Raw genomic sequence first — 17912 nt, 5'->3', positions numbered from 1 at the left:
TTGGTGTCTAATTGGGGATAAGAGGCTCACAATTTTTCCTGCCCTGACTTGGCTTGGAACCATAAACCTCAGATCTCTGGCATTTGAGTAGCTAGGATTCTTGGCATGAGCCACTGTTGCCCAGCAAATCTCTATTTCTTGTCCGCTTAACAAAAATAAAATGTAGCTGATGAGTTCACTAAAAATTAGTTTGAAATACTATGAATTTATTTTTATAATCTTCTAGATTTAAGAAGGGCTTAAAAAATCCTTTCCTATCACTTTCATGTTTTAGTTAGTTAATATCTAGTCAGCTAATGAATGTCTATCCTTGCATTTTGGAGACAATATTGACCATAGACAATCCAAAGGAGTCAAGTTCATAGCAAAGTATCCTTGAAAGAAGTATTCCTCATGAACTCGCTTTCCACTTTTAGAATGAAGCATGAAATTCACCATGTATTTTATAGAAAATAGCAAATATTTAATGTATATAAATTTATTTGCCTTAGCAATTCTTTATTTACAATTAATGATTGATAGCAACAATTGAGGTAAAAATATACATGAGGTATAAATATAATATTTAAATGTAGTATCCTATTTTTATTTTCATTGGCAAGATAACAAGGAATAAAATACTGTAGTACTCGACAAATAAGCTTGATGCATCTTCCCCCCCACCCTTCCCCCCTTTATTTTAAAGATGCACCATGTTTTTAAGGCAACAGTGACATGATTAGTAGATGTACAAAAATTTAAAAAGTCAGGTAACTGGAAGAGAAGAAGTCAGAAATAAGGTTGTATTTGTTTTTATTCTTCTATGTCCATCTAGTCTTTGGGTCCAGTTGGAGGAGCACTGGCTAATAAGACACAATGCCATTTGTCTTCCAGTGCCCATCCTATTTTCCAAGCACATAGTGCCCCATCTTTGGAGAAGGACCAGTACTGAGATTACATTTCACCAATGATCTTGTCAATGCCTAGAAATACAATCCTACCTACACAGTTCAGATATTACGGTAAAAGAGTATTTGTTTTGCTCCCAGAATATGACTCAAATGGTAAACCATAGGCTTACTAGTAGCCTGTCTGCTGCATTTCCTAGGTAGACACATGAATAAACAATTCCTAGTATGATTTTTCCTTGCACCATATTACCCTCATAGATAGTATTTTTTATTTCTCTCAATAAAAAATTGCACATTTCTGATAAACATTGCATAAATGCATAAAACACAAGAAACTGAAAACATATTTATTTCCTTCTCTATTGCCAGTTGCTAAATCATGGTATCCATTTCTGTCACAGACAAGCAAAGAAATCTGTCTCCATGAAACCAAGCACAATAAGTTATCTTTCTCTCTACACTTGTTGAGTTACAACCAACCACTCACAATTGGTTAAAAGAAAAATCAATTTGCTTAGTCTATACAATAATAAATAAGGTGGGGGTCAAATGCATAGGTAGCTTGAGCTGGCAGCTAATGAAGAAACATGGAATTCATATTTCTGTTTATATTTTCTAAGACTCATTAAAAAATACACTTTTGGTTTTATGTTAGTGAAAAAAAAACCTGTCTTTCAGACTGCAAGATTTTAGTGAGTTATATTTTAAGAGTATCATGTATAGCAAAATATAAATTCCCTGAAGCTGTGATGAGCCAGGACTCTTGAAGGACTACCATCTCCCTTTGTCTGGTGCCCAGAGTCAAATTCAGTGCAATACATTGGGAAGAAAAGGTCAATCAACTGTGACCATATAGGCCACTGGTCAAATAGAAGAACCTTTAATAACATTATGAAAAATTATCTGCGCAAACTTGAGACAGTACAGAGGCTTCCTATGGCTTTGAATATGAACAGGATCAGGTATTCAGCCCCACTGTCACTAAGTTGACTCCAGTGGTCCAGCTGAGACCTCACAGAAATTGCATATCGTACGGTCCAGGGGAAACTTGCAATCTAGCCTTAAATTTGGTGATAACTTCTCATCTATTGCTTTGGGTTAAAGATGAATCAATTATTCTTTCTCTTGCTGTATCTTAACACTCCACTATCAGTGTTGAACAACAGAAACCAATTGTCCAAATTCATAATAAGCTGTTAATGCTATTTTCCTTTGGTTGGCTGATCTTTGGTTAGACATTGGGGCAAATGGAGAGACGAGACTTTTTCACACCTTGGCATTAGCAGCAGGCTCTAGTCAGCTTATAGGCCAGTGGGGAGATAGGGCCCAGAGCTACTTGGGGAGAGCTAGGTGAGGAAGGGACTCACGGAGTCAGTCAATTGTATATAAAATCAATAGCTTACATATATACAGTCAAGGTAGAGCTATACTGTTATATGTACATATGATACAATACATTTATTTACAGTTAAGTATATGCTTCTTAGAAGCCTTTAAATAGCAAATTAGGCATCGCACTAGGAACAATCCATTTCATTTTAAGTAACATAGATATAGGTTCTGATTTTTAACAATATTATATTAGTAGGGATCTAGCCATCTCCAGGAGGGCTAGAAAAGTTCTCAGAAAATTCATGCATCTTCAATGTTCTGACTTCTCAGTGTTTGCACTTCTAAGCACTAACCATGTCCATTTCCCCCCTTGCTTTCTCATGTGCATACTCTTAGCTATAAGCATTGATACCACTTCCTGTTCCCTGAGTTTGATGTCACAGTGGAGCAAAACTCAGATTTTAGTCTCTGGACCCTCAGCAATGAGGGGTTGAAAAGAGTTTCTAATCTTGGCGACTTCTGCTGCACAAAGATGTCCAAAGGCTTTGCTGTACCATTCTGGGGAGTGACCTCTGTAGGGGAAGAAATAAAAAAGGAAATGAGAAAGTAATTTTCCAAATTACAGCAATTTGTCAGGGAGGAGAGAGCTGTCCTTGGGCTCAGGTCACCAGAACACTTCCTAACCACTCAGGGCTGCTGCCTCGAGGAGGTGAGGACTCATTCTGTCGACAAGCAGGTATCTTGCAAATGTCTTGGTTACCAAGCATTCACTTTGTGCTTTGAAATAATAGCACTCCTTGGGGATTTAATGGGGGATTTACCCTGAATCTAGAATTTACTGAGAAAACTAAATTTTCATTGACCTATGCCTAAACACAGAACTTGGGTTAGGAACATGAATGCCCCCCAGGAGTTTGATAAGTTAATTTCTTCTCATAGATACACTTGGAGGGCACAGCAAATAGAAACAGGGATAAAGGAAATGCAAGAGAAGAGAAATTAAGATTTACCAAGCATCTACTATGTGTCTCTCTGTGCTCTACGCATTAAGTACAGAAATGCAAGTGAGGACTAACTAGGAAACAAACAAACTCTTGTATGATCCAGTGATCCCACCACTGGGAATATATCCAAAGGAAATGAAATAGGGAAGATGAATACTTCTCTACTCCTGTGTATACTACAGCTTATACACTATACCCAAGACATGGAATTAACCTATGTGTCTATTGGTGAATGAATGGATAAAGAAAATAGCTTATACATACAATGTACATATACTATGCCAGTGGCTCATATACACAATGGCATACTAGTTTGTCTTGGGCAAAAAGGAGATCTTGTCATTTGTCACAACATGGATGAGCCTGGAGGATGTTAATTTAAATGAAATAAGTCAGGTATAGAAGGACAAATAGTACATGTTCTCATTTACATGTGCAATCAAAGTGTGGGACTCATGGAAGTAGAGAGTGAATGGTGGTTACCAGAGACAAGGGGTAAGGTTGGGATTGAGAGTTATGACTAATGAGTTGAAGAGACTTATTGTATAATATGGGCACTATAGCTGTTTTTTGTTTTTTTTTTTTTTTTTTTTTTTTTTTTTTGGCCAGTCCTGGGCCTTTGACTCAGGGCCTGAGCACTGTCCCTGGCTTCTTCCCGCTCAAGGCTAGCACTCTGCCACTTGAGCCACAGCGCCACTTCTGGCCATTTCCTGTATATGTGGTGCTGGGGAATCGAACCTAGGGCCTCGTGTATCCGAGGCAGGCACTCTTGCCACTAGGCTATATCCCCAGCCCACTATAGCTGTTTTTTAATTTAAAAAATTAAACATTTTTCATAGAGGACATTAGGGTCATTCAATGTATACATACAATGTGTAATCAAGTCACGGCATGTAGATTTTGCATTGCTTCATTGCCCATCCTGGAGTTTGAACTGTTGGCCTGGATACTGTTCTTGAAGCCTTTTTTTTTGGCCAGTCCTGGGCCTTGGACTCAGGGCCTGAGCACTGTCCCTGGCTTCTTCCCGCTCAAGGCTAGCACTCTGCCACTTGAGCCACAGCGCCGCTTCTGGCCGTTTTCTGTATATGTGGTGCTGGGGAATCGAACCTAGGGCCTTGTGTATCCGAGGCAGGCACTCTTGCCACTAGGCTATATCCCCAGCCCTGAAGCCTTTTTTGTTTTTAAATTAAGGCTAGTGCTCTTGTACTTCAGCCACAGGTCCACTTCCTGCTTTTTGGTGGTTAATTGGAGATAAGAGTCTCACAAACTTTCCTGCTTGAGTTGGCTTTGAACCTTGGTCCTCAGATCTCAGCTTCCTAAGTAACTAGGATTAAAGGCATGAGTCACTGGTGCCTGGCTTATCATTTTTATAAGAGTTGAGAATTCTGTAAAATTTTGCAATACTTTTTAGGTTGTATTAACCTATATTTACCCTACCGTGCTAAGGAAGAACCAGAAGGGATTCAACTCCTCCACCTCATATTTTTGGTACCTTTACTATAAGAATTTATTCTCTCCCCTTTTCTCCTGCCTTTCCCAGGCTCTAGTGGTCACTACTCTACTCCATTCTTTCACAAGATTGACTTAATGGTTTCCCCAAATGGGTGAGAATATGTGGTTGTGTTATGACAAGGTATTGTGTTTGTTATCATTGCCAAGAGAAAAAAAATCTTCAGTGTTTACTTAACAAAAACTGAGGAGCTTGATTTGGTGATCCCATCATGCAAATGGTATAGCAAAATATCACGATGTATTCACTAAGTATATATGAACTTTACTTATCATTTAAAAAAAACTAGAAAAAGAAAAGAAGGAGTAAAGACTGCAGGAGAAATATCAAACTTTAAGGAAATGGGAAAAGAGAGAGGGGCATACATAATCTTCCATGAAATCTTGTTCATGACAGTGAGGAAAGCAGTGGAATCAAATAAGAAATTGAGCTGATATACAGGCCATGGTCACTGGGTCTTGTGTGCTGTGACTCCTGAGCCCCACCTGTCCCGCGTGGACTGCCACTTACTTCAGGTCAATCCTGCAGATGTGGGTCAGTCTTGATTTTCCAGAACCACATGGCTCTATCAAGTACTGAGAATCCATCACCACCGCCCGCACGCCGCCCATGAGCTGGGCTTCATCATGCTCTATAGAGAGGGACACCAGAGTGCACATCCCTTTGGGCAAGTCAGTCTTCCAGGTCCTAGAGGCAAAACAATCCACTCATGAGAGTTTTGGCTGAGAAAGAAGACAAAGCCTGAACCCAAGAGCTAAGGTTTATCTTAGGTTTTCCTGCCAAAAATGTGGGCTGCAGTTCCAAATGCTAGCTGCTTGGATTAAGCTAATGGTTTCCATAAGTTGTGTAAAATTTGTAGAGCACAGTTCAAAGCAAAGGTCTCAGCTTTAGGACTCAGAAGCTGGAAATGGTCTTTTCAGGCCTCAGATTGGCATTTGGACCCCAAACTGTGGTCCTATCCTGCTCCTTTGTAAAAGTGTCTGCTTGTTTTAAAAGAGGCAAGCTTAGAGTTTTGGGAACAGGCCTCATTCAATTCTATTTGTGTGTGTGTGTGTGTGTGTGTGTGTGTGTGTGTGTGTGTGTGTGTGTGTGTGTGTGCTGGTCCTGGGGCTTGGACTTAAGGGCTGGATGCTGTCCTTTAGCTATTTGGCTCAAGGCTAATGCTCTACCACTTGACCTACAGCTCCTATTCCAACAGTATTAGTAGTTTATTGGAAGTAAGAGTCTCATAAACTTTTTGCCTAGACTGGCTTTGAATTATGATCCTCAGATCTTACTCTCCCGAATAAGCAAAGATTACAGGCATGAGAACCACTGGTGCCTTTAAAAAAAATTGTCAGTACTGGGGCTTGAACTCAGGGCTTGGGCACTGTCCCTTAGTTTTTTTGCTCAAGGCTGGCAATTTACCATTTGATCCACAGTTCTACTTGTGCCTTTTTTTGGTGGCCAATGGACTTTCTTGCCTGAGCTAGCTTTGGACCTCAATCCTCAGATCTCAGCTTCTAGAGTAGCTAGGATTACAGGTGCTAGCTACCACCACTCTACTCTCATTCGAGTCTTCTGTTCATTTGTCAAGCACATCCTTGTGCTGGACTGAGATGTTTCCAAGGACACAGATTAGTAGGAGAAACTGACAGCTCAGGAGAACTCTGACAATGCCATGGTGAGCAGTGTTACAGTTGTACACTATAGCCCTGGAATGTAGATTCATAGAGGAAGACCTCAAGTCTTAATAAATGCACAATCTGCTAATGTTGTATCAAAAGAAAATACAATCTATGGGAACCTGCTAGTTGTCTTCAGATATCCGAGTGGCTCTAAGTGGGAAGAATAAATATAATTGATTTAACTCTAGAAGGCAGAAGCAAGAAAGACATTTCTACCCTCTGTGTGTGTGTGTGTGTATGTGTGTGCTAGTGTGTGCACATGTGAACCATCCAGAGATGGGAATGGAGGCCTCTGTTGCACCATAACCCAGGAGGAAAGTACTTAAAGTGTGTTCAGCAGATGTCCTTGCTATATTTTTGGACTTCCCCTTGTCCAGAACTACGAGTTAAATAAATCTCCAATCTTTATAAACTACCCAGTCTCAGACATTTTGTAGTTGAAACAGAACGTAGCTATGATATGCTTGGTGAGAACTTGGGGATGGCATTGTCTGACATGTCAGAAAGAAGGCTGCTCAGCCCTGTGGCTTCCGTGACCCACTGGTCACTTTCTACTTTCTGGGATTGCAGATGTAGGGGTTCCCGTCTCTGTGAAGCAGGTCTATGCATATTTAGCAAATATTCTGAAGTGCCAAATTCTCCTATATAGGCGTCATGGTTCACCTGCTTTCTCCTTCAGTTCTTGTATTAAATATCAGTGTAGTAAGACTACATGATTACCATATTTATCCATTCTTGCTGTCTCCCTATGTTTGGGACATATACAGATACACATCAGAAATCATGTAACACATGCACATGTATGTACACACATACATACACATATACCCACATGTGTTTATATACATATATACATTTGTAGATAGTTAGATAGATACCAAAGCTTGAAATCATGACTTTGCACTCTCTTTGACTTGCTTGCACAAGGCTGGCACTTTATTTTTTTCCTGGCCTTAGGGCTTCAACTCAGGGCTTGGGCACTGTCCCTGAGTTTTTCTGCTCAAGGCTTGTGCTCTAACACTTGAACCACAGATCCAGTTCTAGTTTTTTGGCGATTAATTTGAGATGAAAGTCTCATAGACTTTCCTGACTGGGGTGGCTTTGAACTCTGATCCTCAGATCGCAGCCTCTCGAATAGCTAGGATTATAGGTATAAACCACTGGCACTTGGTTTACACTCTACTTTTGAGCCAGGCCTCCAACATACCCTTTTGTTGATTATTTTGGAGACAGTGTCTCAGAGACTTTTCTGCCTGTGCTGGGTTTGCATCACTATTGTCCTGATCGCAACCTCCTGAGTAGCTAGAATTACAGGCAGGAGCTGCGGGTACTTGGCTTTACCAACTTACTATTGACTTTATCTCTCCAGTAAAATATAAACCTCAGATTGCAGGGCCTGCAGCAGGGCCTGCGGTAAAGCTGACACAATGATGTACTAACCTGGGACTACTGATGGATTGCTACATGGATGGAAAGAGGGAGGTTCCTTGTAGGACTCCTCTCCTCCTCCTCTCCAGGAAAGAAGAGGCCCACCATGGCCAGGTCCATCCCACAGCTGCTTTCCAGGGCAAATACTAGGTTTTCTGCTTATGAGAAGGAAGGTGTGAAATTTAACTCCCCAAGATGATTCACATCCTAATAACAGTTCTAACAGTCCACTCTATGACTGCCCACATTTTCCACCAGGATCTCAAGGTCACAAGGATACATACATATACTTTGGGGAAAACCACCCTTAATGACAATGTCCCAAGGAGGAATACCAAAGCCATAAAGAACTCAGGTGAAAAGTAACCTTTTGTTCTAGTCAAAGCTAGTGTCATCAAGAAACCATTTTAAATACACAGTTGAAGATTTCAGTAGTGATTCCTTTTACATTAGTGATGAAGGAGAGAAGACTGGGTTTGCTTATGTTTTTAATAAAAAAGGATATATTGATCTAATTACATTTTATTCAGGTTCTTTCATATTCCCAAGCCCCATTCTTGCTACTGAAATACTGCATTTCTACCCAGTAAACCGCCTATTATTTACTGAACATTCCACTCCCAACCCAGAGGGAAAGGCTGGAAGCAAATCAGAAACAGTATTTCAGTGGCAGCCACAAGGACCGAGCAAGCCTTTCCAGGTCCTGAAATCTGACTGCGTGTCCAGTGTCTCAGCACACTGGGACCTGTGAGGGCTGTGCAGGTGTTTCCACGCATGCCTGGTAATTAGCTATGAACATGTGAAGTTATGCACCTGGGGTTTAAAGTCATACACACCCCCATTTCTGATAGTCACAACATGAAGATTTGCTTTCCCTGGAGAGAAAGGCAAAACTTGGGAGAAAAGTCAGTCTGATTTGCTTTGCATAATTTGGCAGAAAGGGCCACTAGACAAGCAGCAGCTCTTCTGGAGCCTCTGTTCTGAGGAAATGAATGGTATTTATAGCCTAATAAAGCGTGTGCTCCACAGGGAGAGGGCCATGGGAGTGCTGGAGCGGAGCTGTAAATTGGGTGAAGAAGCAGGAAGTCAGGCATAAATACAGTGAATTCAGGGCCTCCTGAGTGCTCCCGGTAGAGACCGAATTTAGGGGGTAAGGCTCTGAGAAGTGCTTAAATCTGCAACTCCCATCTTGATTTTGGAACAGGGCCTCATAAACCATGGAGTCTGGCTTACCTGAGAACCACGAAGTCTCTGGAAGGATGGGGGGCCATGCTGTTCAACACGTACTGGTAAATTTCTGTTTGCCTGTCTAGAGTTTCTACAACCTTCCACTGCACAAAGTCCTCATCCCACAGGTGACGCTCTCTCAGCACACGATTCAGCACCACAGAGGGTGGAGCTTCTACCTCCACAGAGGCCTTCCACAGCTTCAGGGGGTGCCCGTCCCCCACCTTGGGAAAGATACCGGTAAGAGCTGAAGAAGTCATGGGGGTATACAAGAACTTAGCCTATTGTATCAAGTGTTCAAAAACCATCTATCTATCTATCTATCTATCTATCTATCTATCTATCTATCTATCTATCTATCAATCTATCTATCTATCATCTATCTGGCATGGGGCTTGAACTCAGACCCTGGGTGCTGTTCCTGAGCTTTGCTGCTCAAGGCTAACTCTCTTACCACTTTGAGCCGCAGCTCCATTTTCTGGTGGTTAATCGGAGATTAAGAATCCCACAGGCCTTCCTGCCAGGGCTGGCTTGGAACTGCAATCCTCAGATCTCAGCTTCCTGAGTAGCTAGAATTACAGGCATGAGCCACCAGCACCTGGCTTTTTAATTTTTTAAATACAATTTCATTATTCTTATTAGGGCTATACCTGTCATAAATTAGGTAATGAGTACATTACTTTTTTTGGACAATGTTACCCCTTCTTTAACTGACACTGTGACATTTTAATCTTTGTGCTTACAAGTAATGATACTCAAGAATAACGATCACTAGTACACACACTGTGTGGTGCATGCTGGGCGCTAGGCACTGTTCTCACCTGTGGACAAGCCCTCATGGAAGAACCACATGCCAGTCCTAGGGGGAGATGCAGGTTGTGGGGGATTACCTTCTTGAAAGCAAGGTCTGTATTGTCCAAGCTGGAGTATGTGACCCATCCTTTGAACTTCTCCTTGGCTTCTTTCTGAAGGCCCTGGATGAGATGCTCTAGGTAAGTATGGAAAGTTGCCCCGCTCTCCTCCACCTGTGTCCCCAAGTCTTCCAGCGTTGGTGCGTGAATCTCAGCCTCTTCATAGGAGCTACGAGACTGGGCCACCATCTCATGCGGGACCTGAGCCAAAAGATGCATGAAAGAGCAACACATGGAACTAAAGAAATGCTGGGACTTGTAGTCAGAGGAAGCAAAGTCATTCCATCAACCACCAAGATTTGAACAAAAAGCCCAGGGCCAGAGGGCTGGAGATGTTTTACTAAGATCAGTGCCAAGGCTGGGAGGAGCCCTCCTAAAGTTAGGAAACATAACTGTTTTTGAGGCTATATTTATTATTCAAAACATTGTAATGATTCCCTAACCATTCTTTCCATTTTTCTTTTAATTCATTTTTATTCACTTTGGGCTCAGACAACTTCACTCCATGTTAGTAAATGTAATGTACATTCCACTGTTGAGGAAAACATCAGATGTGATCAGCTGTACCTTTCTGGCAAGTTTTCTCACTCATGGGTGTCAATTTTACCACAGAAGGGTATGTTAGATGTTGCCTTCTTCTTTTTTTCTTTAGTGTTTTTATTTCTATGCTAATTGTTGGCTAAAGCATCTGGAAAGCTTGGAGTAACTTTTTAAGCTTCATGGGACTCCATATGCCTTTTAGCATTCTAGGAATACAGAATTTTGTCAAGAAGTGAATCCTTTACTGTAGATAATTTTCTTTGTTGTTGTTTTATTTTGGTGCCAGTATTGGGTCGTGAATTCAGGGTCTTTTATCATTGCTTTGCTTTTTACTCAATGCTGGCACTCTACCACTTGGGTCACACCATCACTTCTGGGTTTTTGTTGTTAATTGGTGAAAGAGTTGCATGAATTATCTGGACTGGCTTTGAGCCTTGATTCTAAAATCTTAGTCTCCTGTAGCTAGGATTATGAGAGTAAGCCATCAGCACTCAGCAATCACTTAATATCTGTGGCTATCAGATGCTATCACTGATGTTCAGTAACCAATATCACTCTTTTCTCTCTCTCTCTCTTTCTCTCTGTCTCTCTGTCTCTGTCTCTGTCTCTGTCTCTCTGTCTCTCTCTCACATACACACACACACGTAGAGCCCAATCAGATACTGATGTAAACTCAAAGATAACATAATTGGCTCACTGGCCATGAGCCTGACAATGGGAGGCAATGGGAGGCAAACCATCATCACAGTGACCTCAAGTAACTTTACCTTGGAGTCAAGGAGCAGAGTTAGAGGGTGTACAACTGTCACTGAAAAATCAGAACAGCATATAAGCTATAAAGGCAGCAACCATTTTACCTAATTCTAAGACCTAAAAGTAAGGTGAGTAGAGCCTTTTACTCACCTCAAAAAGTCTGTCGCATTCTGTGATCATGTGGGCGAGCCCCTGAGCTGCAGCCAGGTTCTCATTGAGGTCCTTTTGATCTGGCTTTCCAGTGGCATATTTCTTCTGGTTGACTCTGTAATTGCATGAGAGTGTACTGAACAGATCCCAGACCAAAGCGCTTTCCATTTCCCAGCTCATATCCCATTTGTATGCTGTTCATCCCCAGATGCTATCCAAACCCCAGACTTTTTCTGCTTTCCAAATGAAAACAATGACCACATGTCTCAGATATTCCAAGGCAGACAGTCTGACAGTCCACAGCCAGAAACCTTGGAAAAATACAAGGGCAGAAAGAACTGTGGGAAAAGAAATTAATCTATGTTTTTCCCTAAAGTTTGAAACCACCTTGGTTTTTAAATATAGTCTTTTAAAACCAAGGATTGTAAAATACTACTTTATATATTTTTCTTCTTCTTCCTATTCCTCCCAACGAAACAAAGCAGCCCTTCTTCTGTTCCCCTTCCCCTCTTCCCCAGCCAGATTTTCTGGATAATAACTTCAATGCTACCCTGATGATTCTTTGAACCTGTGGCCTGTGTATAAGGTTTCTCTGGATCACATCCTGACATAAAAATGAGTGCTAAGAAATCCTCCAGCTAAAACCCAGCATGTGAACAGTTTTGTTTCTTCTTTTCTTTAATAAATTAAGGAAAGGGCTTGTTTGGGGGAAGACTACCAATACTGAGGAAAACTCACCTTGGAGAACTTTCTTTCTTCAATAAGTTAAGATGGAAGAGGGAGGGGGCCAGACACACAGCCAGATTCATGGGCGTCATCTGATTCTCTTCCACCAAGTTCACAACATCATTCAGGAAACATAGAAGTGTCTGCAGGGCCTCCCTGTTTTCATCTGCCAGCAGCAGGATGGCGGCCTGCACAGCTTGCAGCCACTGCTCTTTGGGGACATCTAAGGAAAATCAGTCACCAGCTCATTAAGGGCATATTGCAGAGCCAGTGAGTGAGGAAAGGAGAGTTCACAGGCTCTACTTCCCTGGATAGAGATGCTCAGAGTCATCAACTGAAGTAGCTGATGGCAAGAAGAATTAACTGCTTAGGCCTCACAGCTACTTGAGGGGCAGAGTTAGAACTTGAATTCCATCTCTCAAACTCCAGAACCCTCAGTGTGTGTGCGTGTGTGAATGCCACGGCCATATTATGAAGTCAGACTACCCTTCTGGCCCCACAATAAGCTTGCTCCTGTGTAGGTGTTTCCTCTGCTCTGGTGGGAGCCAGGGATGGACTGGGACTCTATAAACCTGGCTTCTCTCTTGTTATCCTCCTTCAGGCAACTCCACAAGTACTTCTTAGGTCCTGCTGGGTACTGTGGGACATGCTAAAGCCATTGGGAAAGTGGAGAGCGAACAGGCCACGATACCAACACGGCACAATTAACCACATAAATGATGGGTTTGTCTGGTTGTCCTAGCTGTTCTCGAGGACCAGTGCCTTGATAGCCAAGCCTTGTTCCTTAAGTCATCAAGACTTAGTTCAGACATTGCTCATGAAGCCTCAACGTTACCTTTCGTGCAATCCTGGGATCATGGAAATTTAGGTTATTTGGGGGAAGGAAGAACCAGGCCCTCTACAGATAAGGGGAGGAAAGGGCCCTCTGCACATTCCTATTCTCCTTGAGAGTGGTAGTGATAAGAACTGGTTATACAAGCTTGAGAGGAAAATGGCCCAATAATAAGAAGTTAGCTAAAGAGAAAGATCACATCAAGTTGGTGTGAGGTGCTGAATTTTGCTGGCTGGGTTAGTATAAAGATGGTTTAAGTTTGATTCAATCATGAGTCCAGGAGCTCACTTTAGTGAATACTGTCATCTTTTAAAAGACCATGTTCTGAAGCCAGGTGCTAATAGCTAATATCTGTTATTTTATCTATTGAGGAAGCTGAGATCCAGAGGATTGTGGTTCGAGGCTAGCCCAGACAGAAAAGTCTACAAGAGTCTATCTCTAAAATAACCAGCAAAAATCAGGGATAAAGAGTGGCCTAAGTGGTAGAGCAACAGCAGAGCAAGCAAATGCCAGACTCTGAATTCCAATTCCAGTAGCACCAAAAAATAATCCTTCCCTAAACAAAAACCAAAAAAGATATGTTCTATACTGTCAAGGGGGAGCTACAAATGTGCTTGAGATGCAGGAAGACATATTAGACCTTCCAATTGTTTTTATGTTTTCTCTCATCCATTAAAATATTGATTGTGTATACTTTGTGATGTATATCATAGTCAATCACAAAATATTTAAAGAATTAAAATAAATAATACACTCTCCTTATACATAGTAGGTGAATCAGAACTTTGGTCAATGGGCTTCCCTTATTGTTTACTCTAAACTACCTGTTCACTATGTCTAGACTCATGGATCAAAATAGCAGTTCTGAGTAACTTTTACCTTTGTGGCAGGTAGAAGCTTGGCTATCTACTCCATACCTATTCTTTCCCTCTTTGTCACTAAGTAAACAAATATTCTGTTCAAGAGTAGGCTGTAATGTTCTCAGGAAAATGAGCCACTTCCTTCAATCCAGAGATGAATCATGTTGGCTTAAAACAAATATCTAAACAGAGGAGCAAGTGAGTTGTTCAGAGTGACTAGTAATCTCCTTCCTCTTTCCATTGATTGGTTTAGGGGAGAAGATAAGATCATTTTTCACTGATAGGGCTGAAAGAATTTCTTGGAGCTTCTTTTAAGATTTATCTTCCTTCCTAAAAGGGACATATGCCCAAGGAGAAGCCCTTACATTTCTTCTTGCCTTTGAATGTGATTTAGTGAAGACAAGATAATTATACATTGTGGCAATCATGTTGTGACTTCAGGGGGAAAGCCCAGAGAACCTGGCTCTATCCTGGTACAAGTGAGCTGCAGAATTACCTAACACAGGAATAGCGTAATTCCAGATTTCTTGTCCTGTGAGATAGTTAAATGTCTTTATTTGTTTAAACAATTCATTGGGGGATATTTGATTCTATCTTTACTGCTTGATAGATCAAATCCCTTATTTAATTTGCAATGCCTCTTCTTGTACTGCCCTAGTCTCATTCTCCAGTGTTATTTGGTGTCATATTGTGCATTTGTCATCTAGGCCCTGTGTTCCTTTGACACATATGCTCATGCAATTTGTTTCACCCAAAATATGTTCCTTATATATCTAAGCCTCGGCTGTGACTTTCTCTACCTTCTCTTTGTCTATCTTAAGCCTCATTGGGCTTGTCTTTGTAACCTTTTAATGGACTTTCTCCCATCATGCATTGCAATCATTTATTCAGGCATTGTCTCTCTCACTTATATGATCTTAGGAAGCACAGCTTGGATCTCACATACCCATATGCTCTGCAATACTCAGCACAGTACCCTGTACATCAGCCCCATTCTGTAAATGTTTGCTCAGCTAAAAGAAAGCCCTGCTTTGATCTGGCTTCTTGGTTTTAAGTCTCAGAAAGGGCTAAAGACACTTATCCTGTGGATCTAATCTATCTTTAGCCTTAGACTAGTGTCAGCTTCAATCCACACATTGATTAAATGTAAAGACTCGTATGTGGTATTTCTAAACCATAAGGGAAGGTTAATTGAAAAGAAGTGGAGTTTCATGTCTCACAGCAATGCCACTCTGAGTACTTTGTGTTTGGGCTTTAGCAATGGAGATTCTTAATTCAAGTTAACCTACTCACTTTGCCAAAATAATGTTTATTTAGTGGGTCACCAGTCGATTCTGCTTTTCCAAGTGGTGTCTGTTTTGTTAAAAATAGGTTTTGAATTTATAGTATCATGGACTCTTTAAACATAGTTAAGGCTGAAATCCCTACAGCAGGGATCTTCAAATTCTATCAAGCCCATTTGGCTGGTGGACTTTGATTTTACAGTAAAATTGTGCCAAATGTTTTTCTAGAGAATTGAGAATCCAGTTATAAAAACAACTCTGAATCCTAATGTTATCATGCCTGGAAAGATTCTCATACTTATTTCTAACATCCCTCATTACATCTGTCTTCAGCAGGATAGGATTTTAATTAGTAATTGTTGCTTTCTGTGATCAGTTTAATTATAGTGGCCTTGCTTATAACTGTTAATTTAGAAAATCAGTTAAATGCTGGGAATCAGTGGCTTATGCCTATAATTTTAGCAACTCAGGAGGCTGAGATTTGAGGACCACAGTTCGAAGTTAGCCTGGGCAGGGAAGTTCGTGAGACTTTTACCTCCAGTTAACCAACAAAAAGCTGGAAGTAGTACAGTGGCTTCAGTGGTAGAGTACTAGCCATGAACACAAAAATTAAGGGACAGTGCCCAGGCTCTGAATTCAAGTGCCAGGGCTGATCCATATACAAAAATATCAGTTTACTATTTTCAAGTGAAAATAAACATTAGATGTGCTAAGCTGAAGCATTAATTTGGTTTGGGTTGCTTGCTTTTCATCAATTAAAGTATATTTGCTTTTTTAAATTTCTAGTTGTTTTTATTATAGTCTCAGGAAAACATTTTTTTCTTTCCTTCCTTTCTTCCTCCCTCTCTTTCCTTCCCTCCATCTCTTTCTTTTTTTCTTTTTTTTTTTTTTTTGGCCATTCATGGGGCTTGAACCAAGCCATAGTGTCTCTTCTGGTTTCCTAGTAGTTAACTGGAGATAAGACTCACATGTAGTTTCCTGCCCAGGCTGGTATCAATGATCCTGATATCTTAGCCTCCTGAGTAGCTAGAATTACAGGCATGAGCCACCAGCATCTGGTGGCTTCTTTCTTTCTTTCTTTCTTTCTTTCTTTCTTTCTTTCTTTCTTTCTTTCTTTCTTTCTTTCTTTCTTTCTTTCTCTCTCTCTCTTTCTTTCTTTCTTTCTCTCTCTCTTTCTCTCTTTCTCTCTTTCTTTCTTTCTTCTTTCTTTCTTTCTTTCTTTCTTTCTTTCTTTCTTTCTTTCTTTCTTTCTTTCTTTCTTTCTTTCTTTCTTTCTTTCTTTCTTTCTTTCTTTCTTTCTTTCTTGCCAGTCCTAGGGCTTTGACTCAGGGTCTAAGCACTGTCCCTGGCTTCTTTTTGCTCAAGGCACTCTACCTCTTGAGCCACAGTGCTACTTTCAGCTTTTTCTGTTAATGTGGTGCTAAGGAATTGAACCCAGGGCTTCATGCATGCTAGGCAAGCAATCTACCACTAAGCCACATTCCCAACCCCTCTTTTCTTTTCTTTCATGATACTGTGAAATGAACCCAGGGCCTCACACATACAAGGCAAGCATCTACTACTGAACCTATATCTATGGTCCCTAATGCTTACTTTTTAGAAGTTACTTTGAGATCTTACACAAAATCCTGTTAAGAAGGAATTCTTTGATGCCAAAAAGATATATTCAGCTGCTAAACTTTACTGTGCTCTCCATAGAAAAGTGTGAAAAAGGCTACATCTGAATTATCACATTTACAAACTTCTTGATGGATTCCTGTATTACTTGTACAATTAAAACTCTACCCACAGGGATGTTTTCAGGGCTTGGATGAGAACACAGGTATTACTCCTACTTACACTGATAGATGTGGAGAAAGGTCTCACTGAGCTTGTTGGTGAAAAGTGGCTCAGGGAGATCCCGAAAGAACTGCTTCACCATATCTGCTACGTCATAAGCAGACTGATCCTCATAGTTGACATTCTCAGGAAAAGTCTCATTCATTTGACGGAGGGCCTGGATTCGAGACTTTACTCCAGACTTGCGAAAAAGGCCCACCTGCAATAAACCACAGAAGCAGAACATGTTAGCTAGATAATCTCTCTCCTGATACCTTCTTCTTTAAGTTTGGCACCTTGGGTGTGATGAGGAGGCTTGGAGCCATGATTCAGTGACCTAGGATTGCATCTAACTGGCAAATCCTGAATTACTAGAGTAGCTACTTTAGTCAGAAGCCAAACACTGACTTTTTCTCCTGTAAGATGTAGATAAGAATAATATGGCACCATGTAGGGCTGTTGTGATTAAATGAGAAAGCATTCATGGCTGTATTTTATGACTTGTAAAGTCTAATCATGTTGCAGATGCTATTATTTTATTTATTTATAAACAAGTAGTGATTAAGTACTCACTATATACAATGCACTTTTATACCCAGAGTCCTTAGTGAGCAGAGTAGACAATATTCCCTGCTCTTTATTTAGAATTTACATGTTCTCAGGGATTTTTGAGCAAGTTGACCAATGAATAAATTGGTGGGAGTAATTTGATAGATGGAATTATCCCAGATAAGCAACCATAACCTAGTGCCTCTTTGAGAAAGAAATCTATAGAGCATGTGTATATTAAACAAAACATTATTATAAGCATATCATTTGACTGAAGGTTCATGCCCATACTGGGATTTGAACTCAAGGACTGAGCACTGGCATTTAGGTTTTTCACTCAAGACTAGCACTCTACCACTTGAGCCACATTTTCACCTCTTTCTTTTTACTGGGCAATTGGAGAGGAAGAGTTTCACAGACATTCCTGCTCAG

At 40.8% G+C, this 17912-nt stretch overlaps 1 protein-coding gene across 5 annotated transcripts in view; it reads right to left on the bottom strand.

The window, feature by feature from the left end:
• Nucleotides 1–452: 452 nt before the first annotated feature.
• Nucleotides 453–17912, bottom strand: part of Stard13 (StAR related lipid transfer domain containing 13) — a 237366-nt gene continuing 219906 nt past the window's right edge. For all 5 annotated transcript variants that reach the window (XM_048341522.1, XM_048341521.1, XM_048341523.1 and 2 more), the window contains 7 exons: nt 16953–17151; nt 12151–12361; nt 11413–11527; nt 9949–10170; nt 9065–9282; nt 5247–5423; nt 453–2794 (listed from right to left, as the gene is read on the bottom strand). In XM_048341522.1, coding sequence (XP_048197479.1) covers nt 2677–2794; nt 5247–5423; nt 9065–9282; nt 9949–10170; nt 11413–11527; nt 12151–12361; nt 16953–17151 — 1260 coding nt within the window. In that variant the 3' untranslated portion in view covers nt 453–2676. The remainder of the gene's footprint in view (nt 2795–5246; nt 5424–9064; nt 9283–9948; nt 10171–11412; nt 11528–12150; nt 12362–16952; nt 17152–17912) is intronic.

The sequence above is a fragment of the Perognathus longimembris genome, chromosome 3 (genome assembly GCF_023159225.1).
Source record: "Perognathus longimembris pacificus isolate PPM17 chromosome 3, ASM2315922v1, whole genome shotgun sequence".
In the NCBI taxonomy this organism is placed as follows: domain Eukaryota; kingdom Metazoa; phylum Chordata; class Mammalia; order Rodentia; family Heteromyidae; genus Perognathus; species Perognathus longimembris.
This window is presented reverse-complemented; position numbering and strand designations above follow the sequence as displayed.